We start from the raw sequence: 25,690 nt of genomic DNA on the forward strand, positions 1-25,690 counted from the left end.
ACATTTTTTCCTCCAAAATGAAGTTTATTTCATTGATTTTTTTTTTTTTTTTTTTTTTTTTTTTTACTAGAAAGGCAATATATGTTCAATGCAGAAGCATAATACAGATGATCACTATGTGGGCTTTTGTAACAACTATGTCTTTATCTCGATCATAAACATAAATATTCTCTGTAAAAATGCAGCAAGTTTAGAAAATTATAAAGGAAATATAATCAATTATAATCCTGGTAGAGATGGCTACTGAATATCATATGCAAGCAGAATTTTATTTATGAACATACACACAGGTTACAAAAACAGGACCCTTTGGTTTTACCTAGTATCTACTGCCAATATTTAACTCCGCTAATGGTTATTTAAGATTAAAGAAGCTGCTACTCCTAGTTAGAGACTGTAAAGAGATCTGGAAGACATAACAGTTAAGACAGGCTTCTAAAATGTATTTATAAAATGCTTCTGTATTCTAGGTAAACAAGGTCCATCTGAGAAATATGACTCACGAAGAGGCCATACAGACAAACCCTGTTGGGTGTCAATCACAATCAAGTTTATGAATAAAGTAGACTTCATGAAAATGTACAGGAAAATTAGTCAGCCTTGGTATTTAATGAGTCTAGCTATGAGTGGGAAATTACTGTATGTTTATACAGGGCTTTCTTACACCATACCACCAGAAATCAAATTGGCTCCTACAGAGTCTACATCATTAAATCATAAATTTTTAGGAACAGGAGCAGTCTTGGAGGTAATTTTGTCAAATAAATTTACCAAACATTATGCACAGGTAATGAAATTCAGTCTATTGTGTTTTTCACTAACGCTCCCTGATATTCCTACTAGTTTCAGACAGATCAAAGGAACTAAAGGTAGTTGACTTCCTTTTCAGGCTAAGGGTGTTTTATAAAACTTAGAAAGTTACAGTGGTTTTACATTGGTTATGAATCTAACTGGCTATCTTTTCAAATCTGACCAACCCTTCAGAAATTTGCTCAGGTCCAATCCTCTTCCTGAAGCCCTTTGACAAACACCCATCTTTACAGATCCCCCGCTTCCCTGAAATCTTAAGAGAGAACAACTCGTAATAGATAGTTTGGTGCTTTATTCTACAGTGTCTAGTGTTATTAGTTACTATCTCTTGAACTATGTTAAAAAAAATCTGAGAGGTATGGACTGAATGTTTGTGTTGCCCCCCTCCTTACCCCCTGCCCCAAATTCATATGTTGAAATCTAATCCCCAATGTGATGGTGTATGGAGGTGGGGCATTTGGGAGGGATTAGGTCATGAGGGTGGAGTCCTCATGAATGGAATTAGAGCCCTTATAAAGGAGACCCTAGAGAGCTCCTTTGCCTCCTTCTGCTACATGAGGACATAGCAAAAGACAGCTATCTATGAACCAGGAAGCAGTCCTCACCAGACACTGAATCTGTTAGCACCTTGATCTTGGACTTCCAGCCTCTAGAACTGTGAGAAATTTATTTCTGTTGTTTATAAGCAGTCTACCATATTCTGTTATAGCAGCCCAAGAAGACTAAGATACTGAGAAAAAAAGGGTCATTTTCTATTCATATGTTTTATATTGCTATGTCCTCTAAGGACTAACAACAGAACTGAGCATGCAATTGATATAAAATTATCAATGGGTGAATTAAGGCACAAAGGGTGAAAAATTAAAATAGAAAATTGGAAAATAGTCAACAACCAAATCTTAGAAGGCAAGAAGGGCTCAAACTAACCTTAGAATCTGTTCCAGTTTCTCACTTGGTGCATTCCTGAGGCCTGTGAGCATGGTGTGAAGACGACTCAAGCTATGTGTAGCTGTAGAAACTGGAGTCACACAAGGGCTGTTACCCTTAATGTACCTCACACCAGTAAGTGGGGTAGAGATCCTAAGTGCTTTAGACTAAAGAGGAGGAAAAAGAACATTATTTTAGGTCAAAAAGACCTAAATTACTTTCAATTACTTCACGAATGGGAATTTCAAGCTAATCAGAACTCTATATTATCAATAAATATTAGTGATTTCTGTCACCATTCTTGGAATTTAAACGTTACACCACCAAGAGCCACCACTATCCACGTGAAATTGTGTGAAAGGACAATCTGCACTTTAGCCAACTAAGAAGTTTGTCTCTTAAAAGTTAAATGTTTATGGGAATTCCCCAGCGGTCCAGTGGTTAGGACTCCACACTTTCACTGCCGAGGGCCCTGGTTCAATCCCTGGTCAGGGAACTAAGATCCCACCAACCACACTGTGTGGCACAGCCAAATAAAAAAGTAAAAATTTTTAAAAAAGTTAAATGTTTAAGATAAGGCATAGTTCCCTATTATTCCTCCTTCAAAACTTAAGCTTGAAGGCAAAAATAAGCATGAAAATATTAAGGCTATCTCTGACAAACAGAATTTCACCGTTCCCATCTACTGCTATTTTTGTAATTATTCAAAGACTGACAAAAGAAAGCTGAGAATAAATCTGGCCCAAATGAAATCCATGATTTAACAAAAGCTCATCTAAATAATCAAATTTGGACTGCCCTGGTGGCACAATGGTTAAGAATCCGCCTGCCAATGCAGGGGACATGGGTTCAAGCCCTGGTCCGGGAAGATCCCACATGCCGCGGAGCAACTAAGCCCGTGCGCCACAACTACTGAGCCTGCGCTCTAGAACCTGTGAGCCACAACTACTGAGCCCACGTGCCACAACTACTGAAGCCCGTGTGCCTAGAGCCCATGCTCCACAAGAAGAGAAGCCACCACAATGAGAAGCCCGCAAAATGCAAAAAAGAGTAGCCCCAGCTCGCCACAACTAGAGAAAGCCCACGAGCAGCAACGAAGACCCAATGCAGCCAAAAATAAATAAATAAAATAAATAAATTTATAAAAAAATAAAAAATAATCAAATTTGCTTCACAGAGAGGATAAAACAAACATTCTTAGATGCAGAATACAACCTGATGCAGAATAGCCTTCTTCAGTCTTCTTGCCCTTCTTTACCTTTAGTTACTAGAACCTATCACAGTTTTTCCCCCCAAAGCAGACAGATCTTCAGAGAAATAAGTTTAAGTGAAATTCTTGAACACAAATATGAAAAAGATATAACTTAACGTCAAGAATTTAAGCATGAATACATAGGCTATAAATTTAAGAAAACTGAAATCGTATCAAGTATCTTTTCCGACCACAACGCTATGAGACTAGATATCAATTACAGGAAAAGATCTGTAAAAAATACAAACACATGGAGGCTAAACAATACACTACTTAATAACCAAGAGATCACTGAAGAAATCAAAGAGGAAATCAAAAAATACCTAGAAACAAGTGACAATGAAAACACGATGACCCAAAACCTATGGGATGCAGCAAAAGCAGTTCTAAGAGGGAAGTTTACAGCAATACAATCCTATGTCAAGAAACAAGAAACATCTCAAATAAACAACCAAACCTTATACCTAAAGCAATTAGAGAAAGAAGAATAAAAAAACCCCAAAGTTAGCAGAAGGACAGAAATCATAAAGATCAGATCAGAAATAAATGAAAAAGAAATGAAGGAAACGATAGCAAAGATCAATAAAACTAAAAGCTGGTTCTTTGAGAAGATAAACAAAATTCATAAACCATTAGCCAGACTCATCAAGAAAAAAAGGGAGAAGACTCAAATCAATAGAATTAGAAATGAAAAAGGAGAAGTAACAACTGACACTGCTGAAATACAAAGGATCATGAGAGATTACTACAAGCAACTATATGCCAAAAGAATGGACAACCTGGAAGAAATGGACAAATTCTTAGAAATGCACAACCTTCTGAGACTGAACCAGGAAGAAACAGAAAATATGAACAGACCAATCACAAGCACTGAAATTGAACCTGTGATTAAAAATCTTCCAACAAACAAAAGCCCAAGACCAGATGACTTCACAGGCAAATTCTATCATTTAGAGAAGAGCTAACACCTATCCTTCTCAAAATCTTCCAGAATATAGCAGAGGGAGGAACACTCCCAAACTCATTCTACAAGGCCAGCTCCACCCTGATACCAAAACCAGACAAAAATGTCACAAAGAAAGAAAACTACAGGCCAATATCACTGACGAACACAGATGCAAAAATCCTCAACAAAATACTAGCAAACAGAATCCAACAGCACATTAAAAGGATCATACACCATGATCAAGTGGGGTTTATCCCAGGAATGCAAGGATTCTTCAATATACGCAAATCAATCAATGTGATACACCATATTAACAAACTGAAGGAGAAAAACCATATGATCATCTCAATAAATGCAGAGAAAGCTTTCAACAAAATTCAACACCCATTTATGATAAAAGCCCTGCAGAAAGTAGGCATAGAGGGAACTTTCCTCAACATAATAAAGGCCATATATGACAAACCCACAGCCAACATCATCCTCAATGGTGAAAAACTGAAACCATTTCCACTAAGATCAGGAACAAGACAAGGTTGCCCACTCTCACCACTATTATTCAACATAGTTTTGGAAGTTTTAGCCACAGCAATCAGAGAAGAAAAAGAAATAAAAGGAATACAAATTGGAAAAGAAGAAGTAAAGCTGTCACTGTTTGCAGATGACATGATACTATACATAGAGAATCCTAAAGATGCTAGCAGAAAACTACTAGAGCTAATCAATGAATTTGGTAAAGTAGCAGGATACAAAATTAATGCAAAGAAATCTCTTGCATTCTTATACACTAATGATGAAAAATCTGAAAGTGAAATTAAGAAAACACTCCCATTTACCACTGCAACAAAAAGAATAAAATATCTAGGAATAAACCTACCTAAGGAGACAAAAGACCTATATGCAGAAAATTATAAGACACTGATGAAAGAAATTAAAGATGATACAAATAGATGGAGAGATATACCATGTTCTTGGATTGGAAGAATCAACATTGTGAAAATGACTATACTACCCAAAGCAATCTACAGATTCAATGCAATCCCTATCAAACTACCAATGGCATTTTTCACAGAACTAGAACCAAAAATTTCACAATTTGTATGGAAACACAAAAGACCCCGAATAGCCAAAGCAATCTTGAGAAAGAAAAACGGAGCTGGAGGAATCAGGCTCCCTGACTTCAGACTATACTACAAAGCTACAGTAATCAAGACAGTATGGCACTGGCACAAAAACAGAAATATAGATCAATGGAACAGGAGAGAAAGCCCAGAGATAAACCCACGCACATATGGTCACCTTATCTTTGATAAAGGAGGCAAGAATATACAATGCAGAAAAGACAGCCTCTTCAATAAGTGGTGCTGGGAAAACTGGACAGCTACATGTAAAAGAATGAAATTAGAACACTACCTAACACCATACACAAAAATAAACTCAAAATGGATTAAAGACCTAAATGTAAAGCCAGACACTATCAAACTCTTAGAGGAAAACATAGGCAGAACACTCTATGACATCAATCACAGCAAGATCCTTTTTGACCCAGCTCCTAGAGAAATGGAAATAAAAACAAAAATAAACAAATGGGACCTAATAAAACTTAAAAGCTTTTGCACAGGAAAGGAAACCATAAACAAGATGAAAAGACAAGCCTCAGAATGGGAGAAAATATTTGCAAATGAAGCAACTGACAAAGGACTAATCTCCAAAATTTACAAGCAGCTCATGCAGCTCAATATCAAAAAAACAAAGAACCCAATCCAAAAATAGGCAGAAGACCTAAATAGACCTTTCTCTAAAGAAGATATACAGATTGCCAACAAACACAAGAAAGAATGCTCAACATCATTAATCATTAGAGAAATGCAAATCAAAACTACAACGAGATATCATCTCACACCGGTCAGAATGGCCATCATCAAAAAATCTAGAAACAATAAATGCTGGAGAGGGTGTGGAGAAAAGGGAACACTCTTGCACTGTTGGTGGGAATGTAAATTGATACAGCCACTATGGAGAACAGTATGGAGGTTCCTTAAAAAACTAAAAGTAGAACTACCATACGACCCAGCAATCCCACTACTGGGCATATATCCTGAGAAAACCATAATTCAAAAAGAGTCATGAACCAAAATGTTCATTGCAGCTCTATTTACAATAGCCAGGACATGGAAGCAACCTAAGTGTCCATTAACAGATGAATGGATAAAGAAGATGTGACACATATATACAATGGAATATTACTCAGCCATAAAAAGAAACAAAATTGAGTTATTTGTAGTGAGGTGGATGGACCTAGAGACTGTCATACAGAGTGAAGTAAGTCAGAAAGAGAAAAACAAATACCGTATGCTAACACATATATATGGAATCTGAAAAAAAAAAAAAAAAGAAAATGGTCATGAAGAACCTAGGGGCAAGACGGGAATAAAGACACAGACCTACTAGAGAATGGACTTGAGGATACGGGGAGGGGGAAGGGTAAGCTGGGACAAAGTGAGAGAGTGGCATGGACATATATTTACTACCAAACGTAAAATAGATAGCTAGTGGGAAGCAGCCGCATAGCACAGGGAGATCAGCTGGGTGCTTTGTGACCACCTAGAGGGGTGGGATAGGGAGGGTGGGAGGGAGGGAGACGCAAGAGGGAAGAGATATGGGGACATAGGTATATGTATAACTGATTCACTTTGTTATAAAGCAGAAACTAACACACCATTGTAAAGCTATTATACTCCAATAAAGATGTTAAAAAAAGAAATACATAGGCTAATAAAATATCTTTTCTAATTTTTCCAACAAACTCTGAAAGGTTAAGATAGCTAAAGAGTTTTTTACTATTCAAGATAGACTATATTTCTCTATGTATTAAATGTGCTTATTCTAGAGATAGTTGTAAAAACACCCAGCAATTTTTACCCGGCAACAGAACTATTCAAGTTTCATGAGATACAGAAAAACACAGAAATTCACCATACAGAAATAAATCTATATGCTTTCTCTGTGCATTGAACAAGAGTAGAGCCAAGACTTTCACTTTGTTTCAAAGAAATTAATTCTGTAATTATTTTTAGGTCAATAAGATGATCTAGGTAGATTAACTACATTCAGAAGCTTTCTCCCTATATTTAACAGCTTTTCTTACAGCCACCTTCTTCCCTGTATGTGAACCAGTGCCTTGCTGGGAGGAGAAGCAACAGCAGCCAGCAGCATCTCACCACGTGGCCCACAGGTAGCAGCGCTTCCACAAAGGAAATGACATACGACGACCACAAACAACTTCCTGCCCGTAGTCCTCAAGGTCAGCATGGGGCTTCTTGGTAGCCCTGTTTAAGTTCTTAGCTTAAAGCTTCCTGTGCATTCTGATCAAGAAGAGTCTCTCTTTAACTCCTTAGACCTCTTTTATTGTCTATCGACTCATACTACTAGGTAACCTCTCTTAATTCCATGGCTTTAAAAGCCATCTGTATCCTAATGACATTATATATATCCTAAAGGTATATATATATATATACACAGCCCTTACTTTTGCTGTGAGCACTAGTCTTGTATCTCTAAACGGCCTACTTAACTCCTCTACTAGAATATTTAAAAGACATCTCACCCTTAACGTGCTCATAACTCTAACTCTTGATTTTTGCCCCGCTAAACTTGTTCTTTCCCCTCAATAAATGTCAAAAGTAAATATTTATGGAATGCCTACAAGCACTGAATACAACACTGATCATAGACCTCATGAAGCTTATATTCTAATCCAGGGAGACAGATAATAAACAATCCATCTATCCTTCCTCCCTTTCTTCCTCTCTCCCTCTCTTCCTCCCTCTCTTTCTCTCCTTCTCTCTGTCTCTTTCTTTCTATGTATCTATTATCTTCAGACAAACAATTTTTTCTTTCTACCTACCTACCTATCAACCATCAGACACTGATAAATACTAACAGGAACACTAATGGCAGAGTAAGGGGGAAAGCAAGTCCTGAGGTAGGAGAGGATGCTGGTGGTTATTATTTTATATAGTAGTCAGGTTATCAGAGATCCGAAGGAAGCAAGGAAGTAAACCACATGAGTATCTTGAAGAAACATGCTCTAGGCTGAGGAAACAGCAGAGCAAAGGCTTTGAGTTGGGAGTATGCTTGGCATATCTGAAGAACGAAAAAGGAGGTTAATGTGGCATGAGTGGAAAGGGTGAGGAGGAAAGTGGTGGGAGATGAATTCAGAGAGGTAGCAGGGCTAGATCATTGAAGACTTTTTAGGCATTTGTAAGGACTTTAGCTTTTATACCATTCACCCAACTGGAGTCATCACTGTTTTCTTTTTTTTCACACCCTAGAACCAAGCCATCAGTAAATTCCAGGATATTCATAGATGTTTTGTTCACTGACATAGCCCCAGTGTCCAGGACACAATCTGGCATACAGCATACCTTGAGAATATTTATTGAATGAGAAAGCAAACCAGTCTTAAGTCTGGTCTTACAGGTGAGTTACCCCTTGGAATTAGCTTCACTGCCTCTGGAAGCACCTGTCAGAAGTTGCTTATTTTCTGCTGTATGAACACCACACAACAGAAGGGAAACTCCTAGTCGCCATCATCCTAAGTGTCTGCATGAAATTAACACATGATCCTGAAACTCAGTTTAACAGAACTTTCTTAAAGACTACAGATTCTCAGTTTCTCTAGTCTCTTAGATGAAGGTACCAATTTGGGTCAATCAACATTTTCTAAACACTTACTATGTTCAATATGGGCTGTATATTACTGGCCCATCTTCTCAAAACCAACAATCACCAGCATGACACATTCATTTACATTTATATTAAATTATTTTTCTCAGATCTAACCAAAAATTTTGAAAGTCAAGGTCGATAAAATTTAAAACAGTAAACATAGAGATAACTTTTTCAGTTAAGATAAGTAGGATGTGAATTTTCTTTTTCACACTGGAAGCAAGTAAAACGCACCTACACACACAAGTACCAAAATAAAATAGAACCTCTGGCACGTCTGCTCCTGTACTTCCACTCTTCTGGCATGGCTCAACTCACCTTGTCAAAGTGCTGCTGCAAGATGTTTTTCACCTGCACCCTTTCAGCAGTCTCTGTTCCTGAACCAGTATTCAAACACCTTGCAAGGGTGCCAATTTCCTCTCCAGCATCCTCTCCAAGAAAAATCCGCTCGTCTAAATTCCCGGCAGATAAAACATACTCCTCATAGGCCTTATTGATGGCTTTACTACAGAGAAAAAAAAGGCAAAATGTATGCTCACAGAACTGCCAAAAATGTATGCTCACAGAACCGCCATTTCAGTTGTTTTAGGCTACTTGTTTCATTTTTTTCATTTACGAAAAATTCTAATAATTTTGTGAAAGTTAAGTTTTAGTAGGATCACTGTTAATTATAAAAACTGAGGAGTATAAAATGCAAGCTTGCTCCATTATGCTCATGCATTGTACAGTAAGTATATTTTGGTGACAGTATTTCAGGATGGATATCCTGTACCAAGCTGCCTGGTAGGTACAGCTTCTGGTGAGAAGCCTAATTATCTTTCCTAGCTGCTCCAGGCACGTTTGAAGACCTCAGTACTTCCACATCATCATTCTTCACCCGTGTAGTTCCAAAAGAATTTCTTTATTTCAAAAATCATGATCCAAAAGCTTAACTGTTAAAGCTTTAAAGAACAGCCATACAATTTTCAATAAATCTAAAACATGTGCTTCAAGTAATAGTGGATAGAATTTTTTATTGCATCCCTATATTCTGCCACAAGACATATTCTAAATTTCCAGGATACAAACAATAAAAACATGAAACTCTGAGGTTTCCTAGGTACATAATTTAAAACATTAAAGTACGTTTATAACAGAAGTACTCACAAACTCTCTCCAAAATTCCCGGGTTCTAAAAAACCAGTAAGATTTTCTTCTTTTCCCTTAAGGAGCTATGATGAAAGAAAAGATCCTTAAGTCATCGTATTAAATCAAGTCTTTGCCCAGAAGATATTTTCAAATTACTTCTTTACTACTTACAAACCTTTTTTTCGTAAAGTTTCCTAATATAGGGTTTCCAGAAATGTTCCTTTATTCCCTTTGCTTCCAAAACTAGGCCGTCATGTAAGGAACAGAGTTTCTCAATGACACAAGGTGGGTCGGAGGAAGGTTTAGAATCCTTAGCGTGAAAATCTTCAGATAGGCCTGTGATGGGTAAAATCACAGAGATAGCAGGTAGCATTCCATAAACCAAACTGTAATAAACTAGAATATAAATAATACAGAGTCTAATCAGCACTTGAGTTAGCATATGAGTATACAGGAAATAGTGTAAGGGCCTAATTTGACTCTATTTAAATATACTTCAAAAATAGCAAATAGAGAAAAAGCGTATCACTGCTCAAAAGATTTTGGTTATTCAGTTATCTACCTGGAGATGGTTAAAAAAGAAAAACTAAAAAAATAATTTAGTATATTGCTATAAGATCTAAAAACCAGAAAAATAAAATTTTGCCAATAAGCATTACATTCAAATAAACGATAGCACTTTGAAAAAAATTACTGTTCAAAGTACATACTCTTTATATACTTTGATTTAATTATATTATATGTATTTATCATATTAATTTACAGCCCTTCTTGTTCTAGACTCAATGCAAGAGAAATAAATAAAGAAGAGGGAAAAAAATGAAGGGAAGCAGCTATATAGAAATATAAAAGGGAGTTAGGAAGGAAATAAAAGAAAGGACAGAATACAGAGAACATTAAACTTACCAAACCAGAAGCAACTGGAGTAATTAACTCCACTAACTTTAAAAATCTACCTTGAGATTCAGACAAGCTGAAATTCTAATTGTAACCACCCCACAACTGACAATCACTCAGAATCCTACCAAGGTATTATTCAAATAGCAGCAGCATTATATACTAGCTCAATAAATACTTTTTAATATTTGCTTTATACATCATAATTTGGTCTCTTACTGTATATCATTCATAGAAATTATATACCTTAAAGCCTACTAAATGGATTGCCAAAATAACTATCATTTCCAAACACCTTTTAGTTTAGAGTTGAAAATTCATTTTACTTATTTTAGAACCATAGCTACTCCTCTTCTATAGAAAAGATCTGAAATGGAGATTCTTTTAATAAATCTGCTTTGACCTCCTCCTGTGAGTCAGGCATGAAACTTGTCAATGTAGAAAACCACCATCAGCTCTAATGTCATCTTTGCTACTCCAGGTTTTTAAATTCCTTCTTCTTGTTGAGTATATATTTCAGAAACTTCTAAAGTTGTCATCTAAGATTTTAAACTTTGTGATATTTGCAATTTCTTTTTCCATAAATATTTTTACAGAGAGCTCAACTCCTAGTTATAAGTACTCTGGATAACTACGGTGATGAAGCTTTGAAAAGCATTTATGTTCTCTGATGCTAGGAAAGCTGTAGTATGTGTACAACTCCCAACAGTAAACATAAGGTAGAAATGTGAGCTGTCTGATAGTCTTTGATTTACAAACTTACCTTTAAAATTAGGGTTCACAAGTTCTTTACGATTGGAACATTGAAGGGCATTTCCATAAACTAAGTCCAAAGCACACAGCAGAAGATGATAAGAATTAACCAAATCATCACTAATCATGGGGAAATTACCTACAGGATTATGAACAATTATAGAGTTAAATTTGCTTCAACTTTACAATATTTTTAAAATAATTTCTTCCTTCAATTAAAATGACATTATACAACAGTGTACAAAGCTGACTCAAGAGCTACAGAAAGTGTTTTGGCAAATTTACAGTTTGAAATATTAAACTCTTAGAAATTTATTAAACGATAAGTGTAAGACTAAGAAGCCCGCCGGCCGCAACTAAGACCTGGCGCAACCAAATAAATAAATTAAAAAAATAAATATTAAAAAAAAAAGAGCTTAAGAAAAACCAAAACTTTACTAAAAATGCCATTCATTAATATTCATTAAATAAGCATTTATTAAATGCCTAGTAGCTGATCAAAATTTTATCATCATTGGTTTTTCTTTTGAAAATTCTGAACACAAACAACTTCATAAATTATCTCAAGTTGTAAGAAATTGTTTGGTATGAAAATAGTTTTCTGTCAAGAAAACTGGTAGAAATACTTAGATGGGAAAAGCTGAAAAAATGATTAATATAATTATTTTTTCATGTATGTATTTTAAAAAGACCAGAAACTATAATCAGACTCCTAACAGTAATATTTTAAATACTTTTTGATGTAGTAATACAAGCTCATATAAATTAATGCAACAGGACCACAATAAAAGATATTTCAGTTCTAGAGCTAGTATCCCAGGAATAATTGTTGATGCTTGGTAACAAAAAAATAAACCAAAACCTAAACCTAAAGAAACATGTCATTATTGTAGTTCTGGTTTAACTCTAACATTGAAAACAGTTTTTATAGGCAGTTAAAACAGTTTTATTATTCTTAGAAATTAAGAAATATTTCTAGATTTTTTTGTATCTTTAAGCATTAAACACTGCATATATATGCTTCATATTGATTTTACACTCTTATAACATCAGATGAATTCAACTTAAATAGCTAACATACATCTGAAGAATTATTTCTAAACCTTGACATTTTCACACTAAATGCCTACCCAAATGCATACACACACACACTCACACTACTTTGTTTCAGGCTGTTTTCTCTCCTTTCCTCTAAAGAAAGTTACCACTTACCTCAGCATAGCATGATAAGCAATTCTTTTTTTTTTTTTTTAATAGATGGAAATATTTCAACAAATCAATTTAAATGGATTAAAGAGAGAAAATAGTTTTCTGCTGCCAAAAAGACAAATGATAATTAATAGGCTAAACTTTGCATTGATATAACCACACTAACTTGCATGGTTTCACAAAAAAGATGCTTAATATTAAAATATACTCAATTCCTCAAATGTAAAACAGGAAGTGGTACGTACCAGTTTCCAGCTACAAAGCCCTACACACTGACAAGCCTAAACTTGTTGCTGGTGTGTACCTGCCATGGAAGGAAATAACTGGCAGCACAGTGACTTCTAACAAAAATCTGAAATGCCCCTAAAGATCAGAATCTAAACTCCAGGACTCTCCCATCATGACATATTCTACATTTCAAATCCTGACTTTAGAAATAAATCTCACTTCATGAGATATTTTATCTTTCAATCAACAAAGATAATCTGACTGAAGACTTGGGATAACATGTAATACAGGAAGTGGCACCTAACGGTCTTCAGTCCACAAAGCCCTTCATGACAACAAGCCCAAACTTGTCACTGGTGTGTACTTGCCATTGGAAGTCAACAAAGATAACAGGCAAAAGTTAGCTTGTTTATCAGGAATGAGATAATCTGGGATGCCCACTGTTGCAGACAAAGTCATGAAAAAGGTGTCTATAAGAGTACACCTTCCCCCAAATAACTAAATCAAGAACTGAATAAAACCAACTAAACTACTCTATTGGAAAAGATCCTAGTGAATCATAAACGATCATAGTGCTGGATCGTGGGTAGACAAAGGCTCTTTAGACCAAATAATTATATACGGAATTAATAATAGTAAGGTAAAACTCAAACACTGAGTTAATTGTAGAGACAAAAAATATGCCACCCCAGTTGATCAAGTGAGACCAAAACCTAAATAAAGACAATACACTTCTTTTCCAATAATTTATATAGTACCAAATACTTACCTCCAAGTATACATATGCCATAAAAGACATAAAACAGATAAAAATCCTAGAAGTCAGATATACCTGCCCATAATCTACTGTCAAGACTAATATCATAATATAACACCAGCCACAGTAAGCCAAGTGGTAGCAAAGGTTCCAACCACCATGAGAACAGTTTATACGCTCTTAAGTCTTTCTAAATTTCATGCCACTGATCACACCACCTTCATCTCCGCTAAAGAAACATCCAGTGTGATGGAAAGCAAAAATAACCAAGAGCTTATTTTTGACAAAAGAAAGATTTTTCTTTTCAATCAAGCATGCAACTCAGGGAAGGAAGGATAAGTTCTAACCTAACTAGCTAGAAAGGACCAGCTACAATCAGACAAATCACACTGACACCAAGGGAGCGACACATCCCTGCTAGAGGGCCTACACATGCAGCATGAAACCAAGAGCTAGGAGATGTGGATTCAAATCCTAGCTCTGTTTCTAGCAGCTAGTTTCTGGGCCTCAGTTACTGACTCTTTAAATAAGTTGGGCAAATTGATCTAATAATGAGAATCTCTTACACTTATGAAACACCTGCCAGCTCTAATAATTCTTTGATTTTAACTTTGCATTTGATTGGGATATCTTAATGGCAAAGGCATTCTATATAATCTATAGAAAAAGCTGTGTAACTGTACTTTCTGCTCTTCTATATATTAGTAAGAGTCATTTCTACATAGAAATACAGAGAAGTAAGAACCTGCTGTATAGCACAGGGAACTCCACTTCGCTGTACAGTAGAAACTAACACAACACTGTAAAACAACTATACCCCAATTAAAAAAAAAAAAAAAAAAGACACTATGCCTAGGAATAAGCTGCATAAATTTACACATATTTTATATTTCATTTCAATAAACTTAGTGATAGTCAATTCATTCCTGATTAAAAAAAAAAGAAATACAGAGAGGACAATAATAATAATAAAAATGTATTTCACTGAATGCAGACCTTGGACAGGTTAAGTGAGAAGAGGAGGTACAGAAAATAAGTTGTATCTAAAGGTATTTGATCAAGCATATTTATCTGAACAAGATGTAAAAAGTAATCTGAACTACTCTGAGAACGATCAGTCCCACTCAATTAAATAAGACATGTCTCGTGAAAAATACAGCACAAGATATAAGCACAGACACACTAATGTGTTTCAGTGCATAATTCAGAGATAATGTGCTTTGGAAAAAATGTTGTGTAAGAACAAAACGAAGGATTTTCCATTTAATGAAGGAAGTTTGGGATACTGTAAAGAAATTCAAAAGACTCTTATGAAAAGGCAATACTTAAAAAAGAACCTGGGACTAAAATCCTTGAGAAATTTTTCAGTGAGAATCTTTTCCTGATACACATTATAGGTTGACAATAGTAGTACCTGAACTTTTAAATAAACTAATATTTAAATAAATATCACTCTTGCCTTACCTTTTGCATATATAAAAAGCACCCAACAAAAATGGAAAACTTCAGACACGGTACAGGGCTGTCGCCTTTGGGGGAGAAAAAAGTTATGAGATAACAGAAGAATCAGAAAAAGACATGACAAATGACTGTAAACTAGGTGAGAAACAAAACCCACAGTTGGAGTGACAGCAGATTCATTTCACATGGAAAATGTGCAAGAAGTTCTGCTCCAACCAAATACTGGTAAGGGAATAGCTGGGAGCGAGGGAAAGCACTCATCTTAGAAGAAAATTCTGAAGAACTGTAAAAGCTTTTGCAGGTCAAGATAAGTAAGGTAGAAAATAAAACGAGTAACAATAGTTCTTCTGATGACATCAGCAAGGCTAATGCTGCTTTAAGACCCATGTATGCAGGCAGATATTCCTCCAACTTTTTTTCCCCTCCATCATAGTTGATGAAATGTAAACCCTCCCTCCCTAAAGACATTCCAGATTATATATCGAGTCACAAAAGGATTTTTTTTTTTTTTTTTTTTTTTTTTGGCTGTGATGCACGGCATGCGGGATCTTACCCCGACTGGGGACCGAACCCGTGCCCCCTGCAGTGGAAGCTCGGAGTCTTAACCACTGGACCGCCAGGGAAGTCCCACAAAAGGACTTTTTAATGTAAATTCGGGGCTCCCCATAACTCCTTATATTTCTATCATTAGGAGTACCTGTTGCAGGGAGGAGGAAGGGGGAAAATAAAAGAGTACCTGTTATATTTGCTAAGTTGTTTGCCACAGGGAGTTTCAGACCTGTTTTAAACTTGGCTTTTCTACCAGATCCTCTGCCAATGTTTAGATAAGACATCTGTTGGCTCCATATCCCAATAGCCTTATTCTACCACGGTGCTTTGAAGAGAAGAATCTGAAGACTGGGGTTTAGTTCCCGCACTGTCATTAGCTAAGTACACTTGCTCTCCACGTGCCTTAGTCTCTCCATCTGCTAAAAGATCGTTCTACTTGGGTATAATACTGAATTTAATTCACCAGTCGATGGCAAGGATTAAACGTCATTGCCCTGCTTTAAAAAGTAGCCTCCCCACCATAGGCACATGATAAACTATCTAGTTTTGATACCTAGCAAGATAAAAGTCAAACATTTTAGAAGCCATTCTAACTTACAGTTATAAGATAAATAAGTCCTAGCGATGTAATGTACAACATAAATATAATTAACATTGCTGTATGTTATATATGAAAGTTAAGAGAATAAATCTTAAGAGTTCTGATCACAAAGAAAAATTTTTTTTCTATTTAATTTTGTATTTCTAAGTGAGATGATGGATGATCACTAAATTTATTGTGGTCATCATTTCATGATGTATGTAAGTCAGATCATTATGCTGTACACCTTAAACTTATATAGTGCTGCATGTTAATTATACCGCAATAAAACTGGAAGAAAAAAAAACAACACTCAAGCCACTCCAAAAACTGGCTCTAGAACTCTAGAACAAACTTAACCTGCTTAGCCAAATTTCCTCCTACTTTGCTGCTTTGGTGTCTTCATTCTTCATCCTCTGCATAGAAGGCTACCTGTTATCTCCAAATTCACCTATCAAAATCCTACCCATCCTTCCAGACCTATTTCTGCTTACTCCATGGAACCTTACCTAACTGGCTTATACAGACTGGCTTATTTTTGCCTCAAAAGTCCTACATTTCTATTATCTTTTGCACTTATACATGTCTCTCCCTGACTATACTTACTGTAAGCTCTCAAAAGACAGTGACTCCGGGTTTTGGTTTTGTTTTCTTTTTTTAACATTTGTATCCTACGTACAGTAAGCTCTCAATAAATACTCAGTGACAAATTTTCAAAGACCAGTGTGTGAGATGCAGTACTGAGTCGTGGTGAAATACATGGGTTCTGCAGGCAGACTACTTAAGTTTCAATAAGAGCTCCACACTTACTGTGTGACCTTGGCCAAATTACTTAACCTCTCAAAGGCTTGTTTCCCTCGACCTGTAACAACAGTATCAACCTCATAAAGCCGTCGTAAGGATTAACTGAAGTAATACATGCTGAAGTCTTAGAAGAGTCCCTGCCCCATAATAAATACTCAGTAAATGGTATACATTACTATTACTAATATTAGCCAAAAGTACTAATAAAAAGTATACAGGGTGATATAAATGTGAAATTTTTAGATAAACTTACCTTAGAATTTTCTGAATTAGAATTAAGTAGTACATACACCCTAATAAATATCAAAGCAAATACAATCTGAAATCATTTTCTACAACACTTCAAAGAAAGAAGATATTCTACATCTTTCTATAAATGATCGTATCAGCCTAACTTAGACTCAGAAACAAGCTTCTATCCAAACTTTAGAATACTTAATTATAAATAGACAATTCCCTAAAACTGCAAGCAAACTAGACCAGCTGCTTCCGTATCAGTGGGGTCGAGTATATAAAAATGAACATTGTTTTATTTTTTAAAGCTGCTCACTTACTGTAAACATCCTTCACAGTTTGGGAACATTTTTATATTGAAAGAGAAGCAAACATTATTCATTCAATTACAATAACTCCTTTTCCCCTACTTTTCTTGTCAACCTTTTTCTAGTTCTATTTTAAGAACAAATTTTCATTTCTACTTTATGAAGAAACTTTCGTGATAAAAGTAGAGACTTTGTATCCCATAACTGCCCTTTTCTACGAGGAAAGATGGAAAACATCGAGCCAGAATAAGTTTACAGACTTGCAGGCATAGTCAGAAGCAGAATTTCATAATAGTTTCAGTTTTCAGTTCCACTATTCTCCCCCCAATCCAGTTTCTCTACTTTTCACTGGTTGTAAACATCAAAATACATAGAGAAGCCTTTTCAGGGGGATTTTTTTACTATTCAGCTTGACATAAAAGTCAAATAAAGAAATAGTCTATATGTATTATAATACATAGAAAATAATAGAAATAGTCAATATCGTCGATAATAGAAAATTAAGTAGTCAAATTCTATACCCAAGATTGCTAACTGGTGAGAGTATCTAAGGTCTGATTTTTGCATTTTCGGTTGCTTAAATGAAAAGGGAAAGTTTATAGAAACAGAGATTCCACACATTTTGCAACGTGAAAGAAGCCAAACTCTTCAGAGCTAACATGCAATGAAAAGCAAGAAATTATTATTGGAGAAAAAGATCACTTATGAAATCACATTTGTTTCTTTAGACCAGCAAAATAAACTGAGGGACACAAACTAAGGGATCAAAACTGTAGTACAGACAAATGTGTATTCCTGCTTAACAAATATAAAAACATACCGCTGTTTTCTTCCTCTTTGTTGACGAGGTTGCTCCTCTTGAGGATATTTAAAAATGTCCTGAAAAATGGGTTCATATTTCTTAAAGATTACAGCAGAAACAGTGAAGTTTCTTTCTAATCTCTCAGTCCGTTCTCTGAACTGTGTGGGGAGGTTTGCCATGTCTTCCCATTTCTTCATCTTGTGAAAAAATTCAATTAAGCTGATATTAAAAATAAAAAATGAGATTTTTTTTTTTGTAATTAACACAAGGGTAAAATATACAAATTAGATAATTAAAAGTAAATCGAAATTAACTCATTAAATTATATTACTTTTAGACAGTGATATAAAATCACAACTCATGCCTCTCTGGCTAGCTTAATCTCACAGATTGGTTTATGTCTCTCATCTTCCAAATCTAATTTCCCTAATCTCTTTTTCTGAGATTACCTAAAAGTTTTTAAAAAGTATGAAATACATATCAATACAAAAGAAGTGGAAAATAAGTAGTTAACCAGAGAACATAACCAACATTCATGTAACAATTGCCAGATTTAACAAATATTAACATACCAAATAAATTTTGCCATGTTTGCAAAATTCTACAGAAACAGCCAAAGTTCCCTTTGGACTCTTCTTCCCCAAAGATAAGCACCACTGTATAGTCTGAGTCTTCCCATCCAAGTTTTTACATTTACTATGTGATTACATATGTAACCATAAACAGTTTAGTAGTATCTTTTGTATGTGTGGTTTTAAAATTTTATGTAAATGGTATCATACTGTAAGTAGCATTCTACAACTTGTTTTTTCATTCAATAATGTTTATGAGATTAATGTTGCTACGTGTCGATCTAATTCATTCATTTTAATTGCTAAAAATATTCCTTCATATGAACTACCATTTTTTGCGTTCATTCCCCAACCAATGGAAATTGAGGTTTCTAATTTTTCACTATAACAAAAATGCTGTAATGAACACATTTCTGTACTTGTATGCTGAAGTTTCTTTAAGAACTACCCTGAGAAGCAGAATTGCTGAGTCAGAGAATATGCATGTTCAACTTTACTAGATACTGCCAGATTTCCCACTAGAGTGACTGTGCCAATTTATACTCTCTCCAATGTACACCAGCAATACAGAGTTCCTGTTTCCCTACATAATGACCAAACTTGGTATCATGAGACTCCAAATTTCCCCAATCTGATGAGAATGAAATATTATCTTATCTTTACTTCTAATTTCCTTGATTACTTGTGAGATTGAACATCTTTGCCTACATCTATTAGCTATGTGAGTTTAGGCCTTTGTGAAATCATATACTTTTCCCATTTTTTAGTAGCTATTTGTCAATTATTTAACTATTTGTTAGTAGTCCTTTATGTAATTCTGGATACTAATCTTTTGTTACACTGTAAATATCTTCTCCCAATCTGCTCTTTCTTTTTAATCCATTTAGTCCATTACAGCAGAGAAGTAAATAATCTGAACCCATAGGTAAAAATTTAAAAATAAAAATTGAGCTTTCGAATTGGAAATAAAACTGAAGTCTGAGATATTACTTGCATTAAAATATTAGGTAAGTTTAGTTTACTAGAGTTTATAATGATGATCCCATAATTTGACCTTTGCTTCTAAAGTCCCTTGTCTGTCATTTAACTGGATGAGTCTGCCTCCACTTTTCTTCTTTGTAATGATTATACTTTGCACCTTATTTAAGTCCACTTCTGCAGGTTTACACCCCAGGTGTTCAACTCTTTACACACTGCCTCTTGTTCTTAGGCCTAAATATAACTCAGGATGGAGTTCAAGGTTAATAAATAGACTACAGCTAAAAGATTACATTTCTTGTTAATTATTTTAATAGTAAGTGATTTTTTTTTTTAAACCACTAGGTCCATAAATTTTGACAGTGGCACTTCCTCCAAAATGCCAAACATCCTTTTTCTACCAATCTTTAATAAGTCATGAGAAAATTAACCCAAATGGCACAAATAATAAATGTAAGCAATTCAATTACACAACAGATAGAAAAAGCAATTTCTGCCTCCTCTTTAGATACAAGTCCGGTACATGTAGTTCTCAGTTTAATACCATATAATATTTACTTTTTCAATTTAGAGTATCTTTACTTAGAATTCTCCCAATATTACACAATGATAAGTCATAACCTAATAGTAAACGCTTCATACAAGTGCCAAATAACGTTAAAATTTAATTATTTTTCACCAAAGAAATAAAATATAATGGACACTTACTTAGATGTGGTAAAGAAAAACCATGACCTAACTTCTAAATTTAGCACTCCATAGGTACAAATGCTTGGAAAATGATAAAGAGAATTCCTACTGTCACTATGCTTTTATATTAGTCACACTCTACAAACTCTGACATAGTTACCTCTGCTCTGAACATCTCAGGATTCTAGTTAAAGATACATAGTTTCCTTCAACTGTCCCTTTGCTTACAGTTGGCACAGATTTTCTGCAAGCCACATATAAGGCACATGCTAACCAATGAAGATCATTTCCCTGTAAAATAAAAGAAAATTGATTTTTAGCTAATGAACTACATATATTTCAGTATGAAAAACTCGTTTAAATTGAAAGTGTTATTTATACGTTTGTGGGAAATTGCATTTTCAATGATGTTCCTGTCCCAAACGCTCCTCTTACAATATGACACTGACATTCTTCCACGGAGAGGTTGAAGTCTGTGTTCTCTCACTTTGAACTGGCTCAACCAGTACCACAGGTGAAAGTGATGTTATGTAACTTTCAAGATCATAAAAGGCAATACAGATTCCACCTGGTGCTCTCTCTCAGGACATACACCATGGAAGTCCCAACACGGGAGTAGATCACCTTGGGCAAATTACTTAACAATTTTGCAGGCTCAATTTTCTTACCTGAGGACCGTGAGAATTGAGAATTACAAGTATAAAGCACAGAAAATACAAGAAATCAAAAGATAAAATTCTATAACCACTATTCTATATGAAATATCATATGAGCTTTATCTTCCAGGGTACACTTCCATGAGACTGACACCCGACATTATCTTACAGCATACCTGACTACTAGTTCCACAAGGGCAGGGATTTTATGTTTTGTGCCTTGCTCTATCCCCAGCACCTATGTAACAGTGTCTGGCCATGAACAGGTGATCAAAAAACATTTGGGAAATGAATGAATATTCATTCACTTATTGGGTAAACTGAGCTAAGAATCTGAGATCGAAGTCTTTAAAAAACTGAGAAATCAAACACGTATTTTTAAAAATAGTTTACTAACCATCTATTATTTGTCACTTGCTTATATAACCCTGGGCTTCACACAGCTTAACCACTGTGAGTTGAAATAATGCTTTTTCTATCTAATTTACAGGGTTATCCTGAGGGTAAAATAAGAGCTTATTTGGAGGCACTTATGCCCATCACCAAAAAAGAGTCCTTCTCTTTGTCTGCCTACAGGAACCACTAGGAAAGAAACAAGAACATGGCCTATTCAGCCAGATCACCAAAGCATGTGAAAGAGCTTTGTAAACTCCAAAGCACTATCCATATGGTGCTTCATGCTCCAGAAACTCCACGTTTCCTTATTTAACCATCAGAACAGCTTTGTAAGGTAGGTACAAATATCTCAAAGTAACATACCACAAAATTGAGTTTGGAATGGTTAAGTAAATTGCCCAAAGTCACCTAGGTCTGTCAGGTTCCAAAGCCAGTATATTACTAGCTTCCCCCCCCCCGCCCCCGCCCCCCGTAGATGTAAAAATGGGAAGAAGGAACTGAATTAAAATTCTATTAATGCAACAATTAAAAAAACCTTAGTGAGTGCCACACAGGCAAAAACACCCTCTTATTGTTAAATAACACCTCGGTTAGGCCTTCCCATTCTGAGCCTATTTGCCCTACTCTTTCCACAAACTATTCAACAACTTAAAATCGTATGGCCTGCAGTTTAAATACCACTCACACAGGCAAACAGCGGATAAACAATGCAGACTTCCGTGTCACTTCCCATTGGCCCATAAAGGGGAGGTGCCTACAGGGTTGAGCCTCACTGGCTAGAATGGCCATTTTTCTCAGCTGCAAGCCCCGTAGAAAGAAAGGGACAAAACATGCCTAGATCGCAGCCACTATAAGAGTCCTGGGCAATGTCGGGGTGACCAATAGGTCCTCAAAGTCGTCGCAGTCCTGACTTCCTAGAGACAAATGCGTGTCTTTATCCAGGCGGGCAGAAAGCCCGTTTCATTTGCGCAGGGGGAAGATTCGTCTTTGTTCACACATACATAAACACAGCCCGAAACGTAACGCCTTTACTCAAACGGAGGCAATGGTCTGGACAAAGGCAATTTGGTACAGTTCAAAAGGAACTGAAGGAGAAGCCCGGAAACGCAGGCGCTAACATCGGGTTAATTTCAGCGCTAACCCAGGCAAGCCTCCGCCCTACCCCACCCCACCCCCTTCTGGGTATGGTCTTGACAACTGCACCTGTTCATCCTGCCAACAAGGTGCTTGTGTTTTTGTAATCGGACCGCAGCACGACCTCAGCCTCGCGGTGCTACTTTAGGACAAGGGCTGTTCCCGCTTCGGAACCGGAGAGGGAAGAGCAGCGAGATAGGGTTCACTTTCAGGGCCGCTACAGAGCTTTTCAAAAGCCAGGTTTCCAGGACGAAGGTGCGCAAAGAGGATTCCCTCCCCGCTCCAGGCTGGGGACCCAGAGAACCAGGGCCGGCCGGGGCGGAGGAGTCCCCCCTCCCCCTCCACCGCAGGGCGCCCGAGCCGGGGAGACAAGGGGCCCCATTCCCCGAGGCGGGGCGGGACCACTAGGCCCGGAAAGCCGCTGCTCTCCTCCCCCCGGGCGCACCTCCAGCGTGTAGCTCTCGCTCATGCTCCGGTAGCTGTCCCAGGCCTCGGCCCGCGCCGCCTCGTCCATGTTCAGGCGGCTGCACAGCTCGTCGAACCGCTGTTGGGTCTGAGGGGCCGGCGACCCGGCCGGCTGCGCTGCGTCCTCCGCCTCGGCATCGTCCTCCTCCTCCTCATCCGAGGCCGCCGCCGCCGGAAGGGGAGGGGGGGGCGGCGGCGGCGATTGGTTGCCTCCCGACGGCATAGCGCACACCTGGGCGGCGGGGCCTCAGGTGAGCCGAGGGCCTGGGCCCCCAGCCATTCAAACCGCGAAGCGCCCGCCACTCGGCCGACAGCTTGCCGACTGCGCCGCGGCCAACGGCGCTGGACCACACATCGGTGCCCGTAGTTCCGAGCACGGATTGATGGGAAATGTAGTCCAGGCCGGAGGCCCACGGGGATCAAAAATCATATTTAGAAAAATCATCTCGCGTCGTCTCCCTCGGGCGGAAATGCGACTTCTCTACGTTTCAAGTACCGCCTCATCGGGAGACCATTCAGCAGGGCTGTACTGAAGAGAAAACACCCAAGAAACGTTGACATGTGAAGGTTTAGTGTCCAAGGTGTCCCCAGAAATAACACTCATCACCTGCGTGTCCTTATCTAAAAAATAAAGATAACAGTAAGGGCCTGTCTGCCTAAATTCAAATTTCGGCGTCATTCCTAATTCTAGTTCTTTCCTATGTTTTAATTTTATTTGCGACTTTCAAATAATTATTGGATTTTTTTTTAAAGTAGTAATTCTTTTTTTCCCCATAGGGTGAATTTACATTCACTATAAGTGACATATTTGTCCTACTCTCAGTCACGCAATTGGCTTAAATTTACAATTCCTTTATTTTTATTTTCATTTTGCTTTCTCTTTTCAAACCTATATGAATCACTTTGTTTCCAGTCCTCTTTGATATCTTAAAGGGGTATGGTATAAAACGTTTTCATGCACGAGGAGCCCTAAGGCATTTCTGGTTTGCTATGGGGTCACTTTCTCTCTTCGTTGACCCTTTGAACCCAGCCACCATACTGTGAGGAAGCCCAGGTCACTTAGAGAAGCCTATTGTCAAAGATAAACAAAGCTAGACATCAGTGAAAGATATGAAAACATTTTATGCAGTCAGTCCTGACAGTAGGGGAAAGTGCTGGACTCTGTTCTGATTTGTGCAGAGATAATTGGGGATTTAAAGGGAAAAGGAAAGAGTAGAGATGGGGAGGGAGCAGAGCTCAAGCAAAAAGTTACAGAGGGTTGGTGACTATATATGTGATTAGGCCAAGTGGGCCTGCTAGTTATCAATTTGTTGAAGTTAGGATTGTATCCTCCCACAGAGACTGGGAGTCGGAGACTCTATACTTCCTGATGATTACATTTAAAAGGAATGGCTTTCAGGTCATTGAGAAAGACACTCCTGATTTGTAGGATATACAGTTGGTCCGCAGTATACGCAGGTTGTGCATCCACAGGTTCAACCAACTGTGGATCAAAAATATTAAGAAGAGCAAAAACAGGGACTTCCCTGGTGGCACAGTGGTTAAGAATCTGCCTGCTAATGAGGGGACATGGGTTCGAGCCCTGGTCTGGAAAGATCCCACCTACCGTGGAGCAACTAAGCCCGTGCTCCACAACTACTGAGCCTGTGCTGTAGAGCCCACAAGCCACAACTACTGAGCCCACGTGCCACAACTACTGAGCCCACGGGCCACAACTACTGAAGCCCATGCGCCTACAGCCCGTGCTCCGCAACAAGAGAAGCCACCACAATGAGGAGCCTGCACACCGCAACTAGGGAGAAAGTCTGCGTGCCCCAAGGAAGACCCAGCACAGCCAAAAATAAATAAATAAGTAAATTTAATTAAAGAAAAAGAAAAGAAAGAACACCCCACTGAAAACAAGACTTTCCCTTTAAAAACAAAAACAAAACAAAACAAACAAACAAACAAAAAACACACAACAATTCCAGGAAGTTCCAAAAAGCAAAGCTTGAATTTGTCACGCACCCTGGCAACTATTTACTTAGCATTTACATTTACATCCCACTTACATTTATTAGGTATTATAAGTAATCTAGAGATGATTTAAAGTTTACAAGAGGATGTGCATAGCTTATATGGAAATACTATGACATTTTACATAAGAGACTTGGGCGTCAGCAGTTATTGGTATCTGCAGGGCTCCTGGAACCAATCCCCACAGATACCAGGGACAACTGTACATCTCAAAAGGACAGAGGAAGGTATCACAATTGTAAGCCCTATTTAGTAAATGCTATAAGAAAGGGAAGGCTGAGGCCTTTCTTCAGGTGTTGGCAAGAACAATCTTTAAATTCTGGCAGCATTGAGGTTTCTCAGGCAGGCATTTTATCAATAATAGGGGCTGGAGTCACCCTAGGACACAGCCTTATGCTGCTAGAAGCCAT

The 25,690-nt window shown here is 37.2% G+C and overlaps 1 protein-coding gene across 2 annotated transcripts in view; it reads right to left on the bottom strand.

The window, feature by feature from the left end:
* The window catches only part of RBL2 (RB transcriptional corepressor like 2), a 48,757-nt gene extending 25,146 nt beyond the window's left edge, over window positions 1-23,611 (bottom strand). The window contains exons 1-9 of one of the 2 annotated variants that reach the window (XM_061174437.1): window positions 23,245-23,611; window positions 20,774-20,904; window positions 18,392-18,592; window positions 15,100-15,164; window positions 11,452-11,580; window positions 9,967-10,127; window positions 9,810-9,874; window positions 8,982-9,168; window positions 1,738-1,904 (exon numbers count right to left, since the gene is read on the bottom strand). In XM_061174437.1, the coding sequence (XP_061030420.1) occupies window positions 1,738-1,904; window positions 8,982-9,168; window positions 9,810-9,874; window positions 9,967-10,127; window positions 11,452-11,580; window positions 15,100-15,164; window positions 18,392-18,592; window positions 20,774-20,904; window positions 23,245-23,487 (1,349 nt within the window). In that variant the 5' untranslated portion in view covers window positions 23,488-23,611. Of the gene's footprint in view, window positions 1-1,737; window positions 1,905-8,981; window positions 9,169-9,809; window positions 9,875-9,966; window positions 10,128-11,451; window positions 11,581-15,099; window positions 15,165-18,391; window positions 18,593-20,773; window positions 20,905-23,244 lie in introns of those variants that run through there. The other variant, XM_061174438.1, reaches the window with a different exon arrangement.
* Window positions 23,612-25,690: the final 2,079 nt, after the last annotated feature.

The sequence above is a fragment of the Eubalaena glacialis genome, chromosome 18 (genome assembly GCF_028564815.1).
Source record: "Eubalaena glacialis isolate mEubGla1 chromosome 18, mEubGla1.1.hap2.+ XY, whole genome shotgun sequence".
Taxonomy (NCBI): Eukaryota; Metazoa; Chordata; class Mammalia; order Artiodactyla; family Balaenidae; genus Eubalaena; species Eubalaena glacialis.